The sequence below is a fragment of the Erigeron canadensis genome, chromosome 2, assembly GCF_010389155.1.
Source record: "Erigeron canadensis isolate Cc75 chromosome 2, C_canadensis_v1, whole genome shotgun sequence".
Lineage (NCBI taxonomy): Eukaryota > Viridiplantae > Streptophyta > Magnoliopsida > Asterales > Asteraceae > Erigeron > Erigeron canadensis.
Genome location: NC_057762.1, coordinates 33388506 through 33405602, shown reverse-complemented (window position 1 = coordinate 33405602; position 17097 = coordinate 33388506). Strand labels below are relative to the sequence as shown.

At 33.8% G+C, this 17097-nt stretch overlaps 1 protein-coding gene and 1 pseudogene across 1 annotated transcript; both read right to left on the bottom strand.

Moving 5' to 3' along the window:
• Window positions 1–907: 907 nt before the first annotated feature.
• Window positions 908–4665, bottom strand: LOC122588126 (annotated as a pseudogene).
• Window positions 4666–9495: 4830 nt separating this feature from the next.
• LOC122589696 (probable endo-1,3(4)-beta-glucanase ARB_01444) lies at window positions 9496–11935 on the bottom strand. The gene has a single exon (XM_043762019.1). It carries the CDS (start codon window positions 11824–11826, stop codon window positions 9658–9660), a length of 2169 nt encoding a protein of 722 aa, XP_043617954.1. The 5' UTR covers window positions 11827–11935; the 3' UTR covers window positions 9496–9657.
• Window positions 11936–17097: the final 5162 nt, after the last annotated feature.

Sequence of the window (17097 nt, the reverse complement as noted above, 5' to 3'; positions counted from 1 at the left end):
TCTCTATTCGGGCAACAAAATTTGGTAGAAAATTTTAAGGGCTAAAACAAATAAATGCTGAAAAAATTGATAATCTAAAAAATTTAATGCTAAAAAACTTAAAAAGCTAAATGTTGGTTACAGAAGAAGGCTTTCATATTTTGTAGGCCTAGACCAATAATATTGCTTCTCGATAAAAAGTAACTAATAGGAACAAAATAAACTGTCGTAAAATATAGTTTTTACTTTTTAATAATATTAATAAACTGCCTTTCAATAATAATAGTAATAATAAAAGTTACGTATGTTATGCGAGGATAAGGCAAGAATAGAAAGCTCTATTGCATTCCTTCAAGAAAAAAATGTTTGTTTAGAACATGGAAAATAAATAGTCCATTATAAAGAGTAATGCAATTGACCAATTTATCCCTATATATAAAGATGATATATGATAATGGCTTTATAAGAAAAAATTTAAATTACAAATATAACCCTTTAACTTCTCCACTAACCCACTATCTTTTATTTATTCCATTCCATTTAGTTATAACAACTAAACATGACAAGGATTAGTAATGACTCATTCAATTACCATGTTTATTTCATTACCCCGTTCATTTCATTTCATCGTTATTTTATTCCTTTCTACCAAACATATTGTTAATAAATAAATAGTAAGAACAAAAGAAATTGTGTGTTTTAGACTTTAGAGTACATAATTTCGATTGATAGATCAACTCATCAACTCACATATCATTTTGGTAACTAATATTCCGTAAGTGTTTTTCTAACACACAAAAACATTAACATAAACATAAACAATAAAAAATAAAAATAGATAAGCTATACATACTCCCAAAATTCGGTTATCAAACTAATATTCTATATTTCATAACCTTGTTCGCTCTTATCGACTATAAATCCACCATCACATATTGCTCAAAGAATTCCCATCATCATGCCCTTTTAAACTTCTAATCTTATCAAGAGCAATTTCCTTCTCATAAACCCCTTCCAATGCATACACAAATCCTTTCCATCCTTCACCAACACCTTCCCTTCCTAGTGCAGGCAAAGCCCAATCCACAAGCTCCTTAACAAAACCGACATCCGAAAACAAAACCTCAGTGACTGGCAACAATGGTAGCACTTGAATCCCCAACCTACATTCCTTCGATTTCGCTGGAGCAAACCAAAGCGCACTGTCACGTTTATTTGCCCATAAAACTCCCACCAATCGGTTTTCACTAATAAAATCTTGAGTATAATGAGAGACGTCTTGTTTAACATGCCACCATGTTTGAGATGCATGAATTTCCATGGCTAAAAGCGATGAGCTAGTTAAAACAAGATGCTTATCACCATATGCTAACCCCATTAACGCGGCTGAGTAATATGCATTAACTGCTTCACTTGTGCTTTCTTGATTCCTACCATCCCCAAATTCTGTCAAACCTCCTGCCCATGAATGTAACTTCCACAAATCGAAGCATCTTAAAGGAGTATACTTTGTGTTCTCACTTTTATCCAAAGTCATGAAATCTGCCATCAATGAATAAGCTTGAGGTCTATAATTTCTTCCCCAAATGGGGTCTACATTTGCAAGAACAGCGATCCCATAAATAAAGTAACCGATATGGTAATGGTGATCGTTATATAACCCAAACCCGAAATCAGCAGCTGGATCTTGAGACCCCTGTTTTGTTATAATTCCACCCCATGTTTTATCATAGAGAAATCCATTTCCACTAAAGGTTCCATCTAACCAAGGACTAATTGTTTCCTCCAAGTATTTTTTAATTTTGGGCATTACATCAAGATAACCAATTTCTTCCGCTATTAAAGCTGACCTAGCTGCTCTCGCCACCAATTTTCCATAAAAGTATGAAGATGTTGTCGATATTGAAGTCGAATCCAAACCATCCACATCTTTTATAAGAGCATGAATGACTTCGGGGTATGATTCTTCTTTCACACCTTTGATTGAATGCCAAGTTATTGAAACCGGGTCTGTTTTTAAAAGCCATGAATCACCAACAACTCCTACTAGTTCACCATCAATGCTTTTGTATTTCAAGTCATCAAGAACTTTCCTAGAACTCTTATCAAGTTGTTGAAGATGTAGAGGGTTTGCCAACATTAACAAATCCCCCAACCTTTCTTTTCCCATTTGTACTCAACAGACAATGGTTTACTAAGGTCAGCACTTCCCGATATTGGATAACAAGAACTAAACTTATCAAGTATTGGTTCAAGTTTAACATCTGAATTTGGTACGATTGCTATCCGAATGATACCCAAAAATCGTAAAGAAGTGATCTTTGAAGTTTCATAGCTCAAATCAATCGGTGTAGAAGAATATAAAACCCATGTTTGACCGTTATTTAGATTAATTTTATACTTCGTTTTTGAGGAATTTGGAATACAATCCAAAATTGCATGAATAGTTGAAATAGAAAGTGCCTACTTTTGCATGACCTCAGATGTTAAAAATGGGCTTCCTCTAACAAGATAAAATCTCAAATTTGGGAAATCTAACGTGACACTTAGATCGTTGAATGAAGATATGACGTGGGTTTGATTTGGGTCCGGGTTATCTATGGCTGAGATGGTGAAATCAGCGTTAAAGCTTTGGTATGTGAAGGCGGTGTTGGAGTATAAAGACGGGTAGGATATAGAGAGCGACGAGGCAGAGGATCTGATCAAATATGGGTGGATGTATTCAGGTTGATCACCATTATTAAGGACAAAGTTTTGAAAGAATGAGTTTGTAGGGAGAGGGGATAAGAGGAGGTTAGGGGAGAAGAAAGGTGAGGGATTAGGAAGGACAGCGGATTGGGTTTCTGGGAACATGAAAGGGTGGGTCTGATTGAGCTGAGATGAATTACTAACCTGCTTGTTGGAGTACATGAAAGTTTGTATGATGTTACTCTGCGACCTGCATGTACAAAAATTTAGAAGAATAGATTATAAGAATAGAAAAAATATTAAGTTACAAGATCAGTGCGATGAGGAAGCTGAGTAAGACAACTGACGATAGCAGAGAGATGATCAAAAGGAACCCAATCCCGATCTCAACTTGTGAACACAGGATGCGGAGTATCCTTGAGTTTGATTCCATCCAAACACAAGCCTCTTCCAAGTATTTCTTGTAGAGCAACAATCACAGAGTTTAACGAAACCGTAACGATAAAAATGTACACCATGTGGATGAAAAAAATGAGGACTTGCTATATGTTCAAAAGTTAACCTAAAAAATGAGAGTTGGGAGCCTTTACCTGTACAAGGAAGAGCGACTAAATTTACGCCTGATAAATTTCGCGGAATGTTCCAAGGATCGGCATACAACCGGCAACAAAGCAACTGAAAAAAACATAATATTGGATATAAGATTCTAAGAAAATTTAATACTCTGTAACAAGTAATCAACAGACTAAGTGTTACTAACATGTAAGGTGAAGGTTTGAAGTAACAAAGGCGAGGTAGTAAATTGTATAGATAAAATCTTTGGTTGCATTTATTGATTGTAGCCACAATTTCACTTCTTGCACATTCCATGCCCTTGGTTTCTGCAAACAGTGATATACAATTTAAGCAAGGGTAAAAAAAACACCAAGAAATCACAACCATAGAAAGAAAATTATATATCTTCCAAATCTTTACCCCATAAAGAGAGTAGAGAGAATACACTGACGAACAAGCAGCGCCCATGAATGAGAGACGATATGCCCTGTTCGAAAGGCTTTTAGGTATGAGTGGGAGCATGGCAAGCACAGCCATAACTAAGACCTGCAGGAAAATTTTTTTGTAAGTTCTCATGGTAATTGCTAATATAATAATAGCATCTACTTCGATAACTCTATGATTTCCCTAGTGTTGAACTTGCAGTTTTCTTTCTTACGGAAACCATGACAGACTAGTTTAGATATCTTTATCTTTTATATATGCCAGGGAGTAGTAACTAATAATGAGAAAATAAGACATTAACATACATATCTACAGAATAAATGATCATACCAAGCATTGACAGAAAACTGAACTGTTTCACGATCCCATCGTAAAGGAGCTGAGCTCGGAGTTGATGCCCTTGCAGTTCTTGTAGTGGACCCTAAAAAGTTATATTGCTACACGAGTATTAGAAGATGATTATTTCATCACATTATGTAATTACAGCTTATTTAGTTTTCCACATTAAAGAAACATGTGTATCAATACAAAAGAATAACCCCCCAAAAAACAACTGATGACAGGGTTGAAGAAGCAAATTGTTCTACCTGAGCTGGGAGGTGGCCTACGTTCATTTGCAGATGATGCGGATGATGATGAGGATGATGATGGAGACGGTCTTGCAGGCTGCGAGGCAGCACTTGTAGTCATCGTTCCACAACAAGATCAGAATACTGTACACTATAAAAAAGCCAATCTTTATTAGAGAAAGGCCTTTTAACATATATGATGCCAATATATCACTATCACATAATGCAACTACCTATCTAAGAAAACACATATGGCATATCTTTATATAAAAATGTTAATGCCAGTATGTAACAGCATTATAGAAAAAGATACTCATGTAAACTACATACACATAATTGCACACATGGTCATGAGTACCAAATCACCTAAACTAGCATGAGCATTACAATCCACCTGTAGTTCTTCATTGCCTACTAAAATCAAATACATAACTTTTTAATTATACTTGAATAAAATGTTGTCATTGTTCAATTGGTATAGCCCTGATTTCCTACATCCTTTTCATAAAAGGAAGCAGTATTAAGTGGCCATCTCTTTAACTATCACAAAAAGTTAATCACTTCCGCTCACCTCAACACTCTTTCAATGCATTCCTAAATATCGAAAAGTTAATATTCCGACAACCGTAACCAGCCCACGCCAGACCTCCCCTGACCCATCAAGCCTACCCAACAGTCTGCTCAAATGGTGATCCAACCAACTAATCTAATCATGTTCGCCATAGCTCCCTGCTATGGAACAAACCCAAGACACACTCCAAATTCCCTAAAACCAACTAGTCCACAAGCTAAACATGACACCCGGGACAGTTTTCTTTATAATATCAACACTTAGATTAATTATACATGATCAAACTCCAGAACTCTTTTATTACCCTTTCTAACTGAAAAATTAACCATATTCCTATCATAGTCCACTATCTTTGATTCAATAAAAATATCACTAGTAAAAACTAACATAGAGTTAAATACATACATTAAAAAGAGATAAATGAACATACAATGCAACGCTAATAGCACTTGCGTTTAAAGTGAGTGATAACACCGGGATGATAAAACAACATGAGCCTCAACACGATGGACTCAACCAGCCGAAAACCGGAAATTACCATAAAAGTGAACCGAGAACCGGGCCGGTTTTGGTCCCATTTAGAAATCGGGTCAGCTAACCCATTATTGGCCCGAAGCCCGAACACATCAATGTGATTACATAGTTGTTCTAGATAATAGTGATTATGTTTTCTTTCATCAAACACCAAGTAGAATGTTATATTAACTATTAAAAATTCTGTTAAAATTGATAATTTAACAGCAAGATAATAGTAGCAGCACTATCAAATAAGAGAACAAACCATCATCATTATAATATAAGAACAGTTGTGTTATTGAAGGAAAATAGCTCAAAATTTGTGTAAAGTTATTTTATTGTCCATGACCTAAGCTTGCCTCAACTGATCACTTAATCATAAAAACGACAATATTTTTTTTCAAAACGACAATTGTTTAACTTGCATTATACTAGATAACTTTATTTGCATGACCTATAACTCGTGGAAGACAAGTTATTTTACTTTCTTTTTTTCCATTATATTATATGTAGAACAATATTCGCAAACGGAAACCAAAAGCAAACCAACGAAAGCAGTAGAAACATGTTCAATATATTTATACCTTATGTGGGTTTGGGTTTTTCAAATAATATATAATATATACTGAATATAATTGCAAAGTAATAGGAAACCTTCGTGAAAATAGGAATCCATTTACCAGGATTCTATTTTTTTTTATTTTACCAATATACGAAAACAGGGTTGGGTTTGTGATCCTTTAATCGAGTGTCTTTTACTCTTTTTCATCTATTTTTGCCTTACAATATTTTATTATGTATTATTAATATTATTCTTAAAACATATAATAATCTTTACCAATTACTAACACAGTACTCGCGTAATGTGACAGTGTGATGACGACGATGAATGATAATGTTGTTGTTGGCGTCAAATGGTGTAGGTTATCGATGTAAAAGTGTTTGACTAAAGGGGTAGTGAAGATGTTTTATAATATAAGAAATTGATGGTTTAATCTATAATTCCTTTATAAAACAAATTGGCTTATTCTATTTTAGAAAAATTCAGTCCCTTTTTATACCTAAAATATCCTTAGCCTTAAACAACCCTAATATCTTTAATCCTCTACCCATTTTTTTACATTAATAATTACACCTCTAACGCTACCGCCACATCGTTATTGCCGCCACCCGTCACCACCACCATTGCCCCCACCACCAACCATAGTCGTTATCATTGATGCATTGCGTGGGTACTATTTTAGTTCAATATTAAATGTCGGTATTGATTTAATTTATTAAGGGTAGTTTGATCAATTCACGTGTGTCATTTTTAATTTTCAACATGGTGCAATAATTTTTTAAAGTATTAAGTATTGATACTATTGTAACTTTTTATAAGTTAATTATATTTAGATAATTTTTATAAAAGAGTAATGATCTCTACATAAGATCTTTAGCCATATACAATTATGCATTATACAGCTATACAGTATAAGTATATAATAAATATATATATATATCTATAATATAACTAAAAGAGAGGGTTGGGAGTACACTTGACATCTTTAATCCACCTCCTTGAGTCTAATCCTTCCTCCTTATTAATCCTCTAATTTTTTTTAATATTAATCTAAATTAATTTACACTTTTTGGTTTTCCATCACCAATTTACACTTTAACCCCAATCTAAAACAATTAATTTACACTTTTTAGTTTTTCATCAACAATTTACACTTTAACCCAATTTAAAATAATTAACTTACACTTTTTGATTTTTCATCATCAATTTACACTTTAACCTAATTTATATTTAATTATACTTATATATATATATATAGTTACACTTTTAGAATATAAGAAACTGTAAATTTTTTATTTAACTAAAGTTGAAAAAAAGGGGTAAAGTGAAATCAATATTTATATGGAGTTAATTTTCGTATGTTTCTTCGTTGGGTGGATAATTTTTGGAGTATTTTGACCGATGGAGTGACTATTCAGCTAGCAAATTTTCAAGTTGATTTCGGTATATCTATTTAATATATTTGAAATCCAATTTTTTAGCTTTGATTAATATATTTTGAGACTACCCGTCCATTGGACGGGTCTGACCACTAGTATATATATATATATATATATATATATTTGTATATGTAGTAAAAAGATGTAGTATAAGAATTACTTCATTTTTAAAAAATGATGGTTTACATTCAAAAGTTGTTTGAAAATTTGCTACACCTACTTTAACTTTGTTAAAAAGATTATTATTTCCTAATTTATTTAAAGCTATCTCAAGCCCCACATATCGTCGAATCGACGTGACCAAATAATACAATAATTTAAAAGTTGATCGTCATTCTATTAAGCAAATATTTCTTCACACATGTCAATATGTCATTGCAGAAAATGCTCTTTCCACATTAATTGCCACCATCATGTGGATCATTACCAATATTATAAAGTAAGTAAACATGATCATAAGTAAACATGATCAAAGGTCCCATGAATATCCTTAAATCCATAAATCTCTCGTTTGCATTTCATTAATGTAGATGTAGATGTCAGCTCACAAGAACCATGTAATTGAAGACTTGTAAAACTCTTTCGGGAAAAAATTTACACGTGTATAAAACTTTTTCTTGTAAAATGAACTAAACCATCAATCCGGCTCATGCTTCTCATGCTTCCCATATAAGTATATAACTAGTAGCATCATGCTTTCTCATCAAATCGATTGATTAGTTATTGAAGTTTTAAATCAATAACGGTTAAAAACTTATAATAGTTCAATCGGATAATGATGAAGCTTTTTAGTATGTTGTTGGCTACACGTTTTCTTCCATTGGGAACATATACACTATCCATATAAGGGACTTCAAAATCATTTGCTTCACAGTGACCATGTGCAACATGATTTCCTATTTTCTCTTTGTGATCTTTTGCAATTGTTTATTCATCGACTTTATGAGGGAAATCGCAGTATTAATATCTTTGATCTTTTCTTCGCGAAGAAATATTCAAATCATTTACCTTTTCATCAAGTAGTGTGCCGTAAAAACAAAGTCCAAAAAGTGATTGCATAACTAGAAACATATATGATGTTTTTGCTCAATTAATCTTTCACATTTGAAGAGCTTTCTTCGATTTTATCAATTCAGCACCTTACATATGATACGATATATTTAAATCGGCATCATTTGCAAGCAATTTGTAATAAGACTGCCAACAAGTGTCACCAAACCAAATCCTTGATTTACCTTTCCCACTTTTAAGTTCATCTATCTTCCAAGGCTTCTAAGACATGTTGAGCTTGAGTTTTCTCTCAACAATTTCTTTCTTTTACGAGAAACTCCAATCACATTTAACCGATTTGTAAGTTGCATCCAATGATAATGCTTTTTTTAGAAACTACAATAATGGGTATTAGCTGAATTTGATGAGCAAAACAATGAATGTAGTAAGCCAATTGTGTTTCTTAAATAGTTAAAGTTTTTAGACCATCAATTTTACCTTTCGACTTTCGTATTGCTAGCATATCGTCATAACATTTCACGAATTTTTGATAGACTCAAGGAATTCTGTTAATAAGGAACGTATTGACTTTCTAATATTTAAAGTAGTGGTATATATATATCCTTTATACGTGCACAACACTAAGAAATCTCTCAAGGAGACCCCTTTTATTTATCAGCATACGTACCTCGAACACGAAAGCATTTACTCTTTGTGAGATATATCAAAAGAGTCATCTACCAAACTGCAATGTAATCATCGGCAACATCGTCAACAATAATGAGCTTAGTTGTTGTACAACAGTTCACCTGATCTTTTTAAACGGAATCAAATTTATGGTTTTTAGGAGCTGATTTTAACACCTCTTTACTTTTTCATTATGTTGACCTAACAACGTAAAGAGTTCAAGGAAGTTACCGAGCTCTGTTACTTTTGATTGTTTTTTCTCATCATGAGTTAATGTCTTCATGACCCCCTAATACCAAACCTCGATGCAAAAGATACCTCAAACAAAAAAGGGAATAAAGTAAGCGTTCTCAATTTTTCTTTGTAGCTTCCGAAGATTAGCCACAAATTAAAACAATTTTTCCACATAAATTTTTATACTATACTTATCATATATAAATTTCAAATGCAATTTACAATAAAAAAAAACACACGTATATGCCTTAAAAACCATAATGAATCCAAACAAACTTAACTTTATATTTACACAAACACTAACTTAAATTCCCTTTATTCAGATCAGCGCTCATAGTTCACGTGTATATATACACACACTCTCCAAGTTCGGTAATCTTATTAAATCTTTAATGTCGCAGTCATTGATTTTGAAACTTTTAATTAATGACAATAACGACCAAACCAACAATGTCTACCCCCTCCTTCATAACCTTGTTCACTTTCATCTCTACTATAAATCCACCATAACAAATTACTCATAGAATTCCCATCATCATGGCCTTTTAAACTTCTAATCTTTTCAAGAGCAACTTCCTTCTCATAAATCCCTTCCAATGCATACACAAATCCTTTCCATCCTTCACCAACACCTTCCCTTCCTAGTGCAGGCAAAGCCCAATCCACAAGCTCCTTAACAAAACCGACATCCGAAAACAAAACCTCAGTGACAGGCAACAATGGTAGCACTTGGATCCCCAATCTACATTCCTTCCATTCAGCCGGAGCAAACCAAAGCCCACTATCACGTTTATTCGCCCATAAAACTCCCACCACTCGATTTTCCCTAGTAAAATCTTGAGCATAATAAGAATCATCTTGCTTAACATGCCACCATGTTTGAGATGCATGAATTTCCATGGCTAAAAGCAATGATCCGATTGAAACAAGATGTGTATCGCCATATGCTAACCCCATCAACGCGGCTGAGTAATATGCATTAACTGCTTCACTTGTGCTTTCTTGATTCCTACCGTCCGCGAATTGTGTCAAACCTCCTGCCCATGAATGTAACTTCCACAAGTCGAAGCACCTTAAACGAGTATACTTTGTCTTCTCACTTTTACCCAAAGTCATGAAATCTGCCATCAATGAATAAGCTTGAGGTCTATATTTTCTTCCCCAAATGGGGTCTACCTTTGCAAGAACCGCAATCCCATAAAGAAAGTAACCGATATGGTAATGGTGATCGTTATATATCCCAAACCCGAAATCAGCACCTGAATCTTGAGACCCTTGTTTTGTTATAATTCCACCCCATGTTTTATCATAAAGAAAACCATTTCCGTTAAAGGTTCCATCTAACCATGGCCCAATTGTATCCTTCAAGTATTTTTGAATTTTAGTCATCACATCAAGATAACCAATTTCTTCGGCTATTAAAGCTAATCTAGCTGCTCTTGCCACCAATTTCCCATAAAAGTATGAAGATGTTGTCGATATTGAAGTCGAATCCAAACCATCAACATCTTTTATAAGAGCATCAATGATTTCCTGATATGATTCTTCTTTAACACCTTTGATTGAATGCCAAGTTACTGAAACCGGGTCTGTTTTCAAAACCCATGAATCACCAACTACTCCCACTAGTTCACCATCTATGCTTTTGTATTTGAAGTCGTCAATAACTATACTTGAAGACTTATCAAGAAGTTGAAAATGAAGAGGGTTTGCCAGCATTAACAAATCCCCCCAACCTTTCTTTTCCCATTTATACTCAACACAAAAAGGTTTACTAAGGTCAGCACTTCCCGATACCGGATAACAAGAACTAAACTGGTCAAGAATTTGTTCAAGTTTAACATCCGAATTTGGTACTAATGCAACCCGAATGATACCCAAAAATGGTAAAGATGTGATCTTTGAAATATCATAGCTCAAATCAATTGGTGAAGAAGAATACAACACCCATGTTTGTCCGTTATTTAGATTAATTTTATACTTGGTTTTTGAAGAATTTGGAGTAAAATCAAGAATTGCATGAATAGTTGAAATAGAAAGTGCCACCTTTTGCATGACTTGACATGTTAAAAATGGGCTTCCTCTGACAAGATAAAATCTTAAATTTGGAAACTCTAATGTGACACTTAGATCATTGAATGAAGATATGACATGGGTTTGATTTGGGTCCGGGTTATCCAAGGCTGAGATGGTGAAATCCGCATTAAAGATTTGGTAAGTGAAGGCCGTGTTGGAGTATAAAGACGGGTAAGATATAGAAAGTGACGAGGGGGAGAATTTGATCAAATACGGGTGGATGTATTCGGGTTGATCACCATTTTTAAGGACAAAATTTTGAAAGAAAGAGTTTGTAGGGAGAGGGGATGTGAGGAGGTTAGGGGAGAAGAAATGTGAGGGGTTAGGAAGGACGACAGATTGGGTTTCCGGGAACATGAAAGGGTGGGACGGACAACGGTTCATGTTGGTGGGTGATGGTTCAGGTGGTGGAGATTGTGGAGGTGATGGTGGTTTTATATAGGCTTTTCTTGGAGGTTTTTTAAAGGGTTTGGTGATGATTCTTTCAACTCTTCTTTTAAGTTTCTTTAACACCATCTTGAAAAGGATTGGATAAAAAAATATATATTGATTACTGAAAATGAAAAAGAAAGAAAGATTTAATGAGCTAACTTGATAATGTTCAAATGCCTTATCAAGAAGGGTCTTTTAGTCAGCAAGTCCGTAGTAGGTAGATATATATCTTCTTCAATTCTTTGTCATGACGAACCCATTCGATCAATGTGTTTCTGATTTCACATTAAGATAAGAATGATTGAGTAACTTAATGACTTGATATGAGAAGATAAGATTAGATTAGAAGTAAGAAGAGGTGTTGGATAGGGACATAACAAATGGAAATATGTATATTTGGTTTGTTGAATAAGAGGAGGATTTGAAGGTACTTTTAGTTAGTAATGAAAGGAAAGGGAATTAAGCTATGTTGTATATTTCAAGGAAAGCATAATCTGAACTTTGAAGTAAGGACTTGTCTATGCTTTGATGGTGTTTCAAGCAAAATGAAAGAAGAATTCCTATCAATCAAGTTAGTATTTGAGAAATATATATATATTTGCATTTCATCAAACAAAACTTAGCCTAATCTTCACTTCACTATCACTAATAAAAGGATATGTTGTTAGGGAAAATATTATATGCTGCAAACCTCTGCTCTCACATAAATTTTTATATATGATAAAATAAAAACTCAACCCCCCTCCTAAAAACTCAACCCTCCTCCTGAATGTAATGTGGAAAAAGCATATAATCATTTGCTGTCAACAGCATACTAGACAATCCCATGTTGTTATCATTTTCATTCGGCCTCTTTGTGGTTAATACACATATGAATTTATAAGCTAAGATAAATATAGATCGCTCGTAAATTAACCGGTTAACTTTTATTTTACTTTACAACTCGAATATTACTAATAAACAAATTAGGAGTGTATAGAATTGTTTATTTTTCTACTTATGTAAAAAATATATCAGTAACAATTAACATGCTTTTAGAAACTGTTTATATGTTAATTTTAGTTGAAATAAACCATTTTTTTTTGTAAGCAAGTACTGTTATACATGTTGGATCATTTTCTCTATTACTAACGTTCTCGCTTTCGGCCGCTCAAAAAAAGAACTAGCATTCTCACGTTTAGTTTGGTTTACCTTCACATAAGAGTCCTTAGTTGCCTGCATTAAGAAAAGTTGTGATATTTACAAATTGTTGTATGTGATTTGCATATTATTTGCAGGAACTGGAATTATCACCAACAACCCAATTGCAAACTGAACAATCTGCATCAGATGAAAATGAGTTGGGAGATGCAGCTGATTTTTCGTTTAAATCAGAAGCAGGTGTTGAAGTACATACCCCGCCGGCTCAAATTTCTTTTTTGCAGGAGAGTTTAGAGAACAAGAAAAAGGAACTGGTTGGTTAGAACTTTTTCAGTGTCAACTTCTGTATCTCTTATTACAGTTGCATTCTAGATTTCATATCAATGTTGGACGTTATTTTTGCATATTTTAGGCTTTGATCGAAGAGATTGTTGAGAACTTAGAGAGGCAATGGTCTAAGGTTCAAGAAGATTCGCTAAAGCAGCCTTCGCCAGGTATCTTTCATATATCATACATACTAGTATTTTTACCCGGGCGTTACTCCGGGAGAAAAACAAAACTCTCGCGACAAAATTAAAAAACATTAAACCGAAAAACCAAATTTGCGTGACAAAAGTTAAAAAAAACAAAAGTTGTGGTCAAAGTATAGAAAATGAAACTTTGATAACAAAATTTGGAAACCAAAACTTACGTGGTAAAAACAAATAAAAGAAAATTTTCAGAGTGACTCTTAAAAAAAAAGTTATGTGGAAAAAATTACAAAAGTTAAGAAAGTTTCTATGGCGAAAGTTTAATAAGTGGAAGTTATGTGGTAAAAATAAGAAAGAAATAAACTTTTGATGAGAAAAACTTAAAAATCAAAAGTTATTTGGCCAAAACATAAATAAAGCAAAACTTTGGTGACAAAAGTTAAAAAATTTAATGTTGAAAACAAACTCTATTAAATATCTTTTTGTAACTACCGTTAGTTATTAACAGCCGTTAAAGCCGTTAGATAATTTAAACGGGCAATAGCTAACTGTACTTTATGCATTAGGGGGAGTACTTTTAGCTACAGTACTCCCCCTCACCAACCGACGTTGAAAATTAGTATGTATATATAATATAATATAATTACTGTGTTCTTGTAGCTTGCTATAATTTTATCTTAGATAGTTTTTTTTATTCATATTTCCACATTCCACAAGTGGGTAAACAAAACATTAGATGTAACTTTAACGTTTACAAAGGTTACTGTTGGAAGGATACATGCGCGCATACATGTAACTACACTAACAAGTCGCGGCCCTCAGCCCTCTAAATAGAAGATATATGTACATATATATGTCATATGTCCATTGATGGATTTTCTTTAGCCTCTATTTCTTTTGCATAACTTAGATTAGTATTATAGCTCATAATTAAGATTATACAGTTCAACGTACTCAAAGTCTCGAACAATCTTTTGTGGTTAAGGTTCATATTAGATGAAGACACACCATGATTGAGAATGGTTTTGTTGCTGAAAAACTAGTGTGGGTGTATAGCTTTTCAAAATTCTTTAGTCTACAATTCTCGTTACTTTTTTGCTTGCGGAAGTTACATTTGCCGAAATATAATGAGCCTAAGGGCAAGAAGATTTATGGCGTGATTTAGATTCCGCCAGCTCCCTTATCCTAGTTTTTTGGACAACTATGCATGGTCGCACTCGCACATCCAGTACTCTGTCATGGTTGATCGTGGCATTATTGATGGCAGATTACCTTTTCCCATTCTTGTCTTCTGTTTTGAAATCCTGTAGTCGATCTACCACGGTTGGTCTTGGCCTCTAAAAAAATTCTTAAAATTTCGATCTCTAAACAAAGTTGTTTGGCAAAAAACTGTAATTCTGGAATTTCTAAAAACGTCTTACTTTTTAAATTTCTAGTGGTTTCAAATGTTAATTTGGGTAAGTGACATTTGCACTGCGAGTTATGCTAGTTCAGCTGATGCATTATAATGTGGTTAACATGGAAATGTCAGTTCAGTTAGCTCCTGATCTGTAGTTCCTTGAATATGGCACGAGAGTTCCAAAGGACTGAGGGAGTTTAAATCAATTTTATACCTGTATACGTTGCAAATTCAAAGGATTTATATATGAGGCACATTGGATGTGTATTCAACAATAAAAAATGTTTATTGATTCCCCACAAAGATCCATATGCACATACAATTAAAGGGATCATAAAGTAATAGATCGATCATTTGGAGCTTGTTGTAGCTCGATCGATTATAAATATAATAAGAGAGGCCAATCAAATTCGACCATTTGTCTGAGGTAACTTGCACTTCTAGGTTAGGCTACGCCTTAAATTCGCCCAAGGTCAGCCAATTCGTGTTCTACAGAATATTGATCAATTATGAGTTGGGACTTATATTTATACTTCAAGAACTGACCTAGAAAGCCCAATCAAATCCTTAAATCCAGAAAAGCCTTTCCATGGCATATAAGTTTTGTTGATCTGGAACCCAGGACAGGCATACTCTGTAGGAGGACTGACGTCCTCTTCCCTTCTCTAAATGGTTGGGTTATATAATGATCAAATCATCTTGTCTCATAAACATTGATAGTAGTATAGCTAATTACAACTCCAATACCAGCACTCCAGCAGTATGCAGCACAATCTATATTCTAGGCTTCTCTAGGAGGCTCATATCAATTGAAACCAACAGTTGCACTAACAATTTCACTTTCGCTATTGTAATATTTGACTCGTGCATGGTAAAGGCTGAGTGTTGGACTATTAGTTAAACATCTAACTTTATCTCACATTCTCACTTTCTTAGCAATCACAGAACGCTAAAGCTTCAAATATGATTAAAATTTTGCACTGAAGTCTAGTTATGAAGTACCCTTAGCAAGGAAACAATCTTCTTTATTCTTTGACAGACAGCTGTATTTGTTATGCATGTATTTCCTATGACAATTAAGGCATGACAATCCAAATGTTGAGATCACATGAATCACTCCACAAGATCGAATTAACAAGAATTTGCAAGAATTGGTTCAATCATAATCGAACAATAATCACTATTGTTTATACAATCGGGGGTTACAAAAAACTGAAATAAACACACATATTTATACTAGTCTAGGATGACGGTTAATCTCTAACCATCACGTTGCTTCTTGAATAGGCGTGTCTTCTCCGAATGGTCATATCGCTTTGTATATCAGAAGCTTCAAACGTGCCTTTTGTTTCTGTAAGGTCACGATGGTTTTCCCAACCGTATAAAAGTGTACTTTGGTCCTTACACTATTCCCCTACTTTAAATATAACCCTTCAAGTCTTAAACCAATTACAAAGTCCAACATTCTCCCCCTAATTGTTTAAGACTTGCTCTTCTAATGTTTAGACATCCATCTGTCTTAGAATTGGCATCACGCCTATTCTCTTGCTTGACCCAAATCTTCTCGACTTGCAGTACAAAAATTTTGTTCCATAAATCTTTGATCACGTCACACCATCTTTTGTTCCTCACGAACTTTTCTTTACGTAAATTTGCTTCACACAAATTTGCTTCACATGAGTCTGCTTCACACAAACTTTCTTTATAGTTTCTTCGCACTTAGCATCACACCATATGCATTTGATCAATCACTGACCTTGTTCATCACGAACCATCCTTCACAGTAAACTTGGTTATTTCACACAACCTTTAATTCTCTCACAGAATTTGATCCATCATAGATTGAAACCGCATCACACGTGTTTCTCTATAATTCAATCACTGAATTAACTACCCCTTCACATGTTATTTCCCGCATCACACAGTTGTTTTCTTGATTTTCATTAGCCTAGTTTTTATTTGTTATTGAGAATTAGGGTTCATGAGGATTTTTAACTTGGGGATTTCTGCTAGAAAGTGGGTTTTATATAAATTACCCCCAAATTCTTGTATAACATAGTTTGTCATTGAGTTGTATGATAAATTTGATTATGAAGTATATGTGTTAATTTGTTAATAGTGATTTGTGAGAAATGTTGATTTTCACTAGTTGAGTAAATGATGATGGAAATGGTAGATTGAACTATCTAGTGAATTATTGATAAAGAAAACAACTCAATGACAAATAAGATAGGTTTGGATTTAGAAAGGCTAACGAATGATAAGAATGACTAAGTTGAGTTAATCAAGAATGTGAATGTACTTAAGATAAATCATATGTGGCAATATTATAAGCTAGTTTTGAGT

Coding starts and splice junctions, on each gene's coding strand:
- LOC122589696 (XM_043762019.1), bottom strand. CDS start 11,826: ATGGTGTTAAAGAAACTTAAAAGAAGAGTTGAAAGAATCATCACCAAA.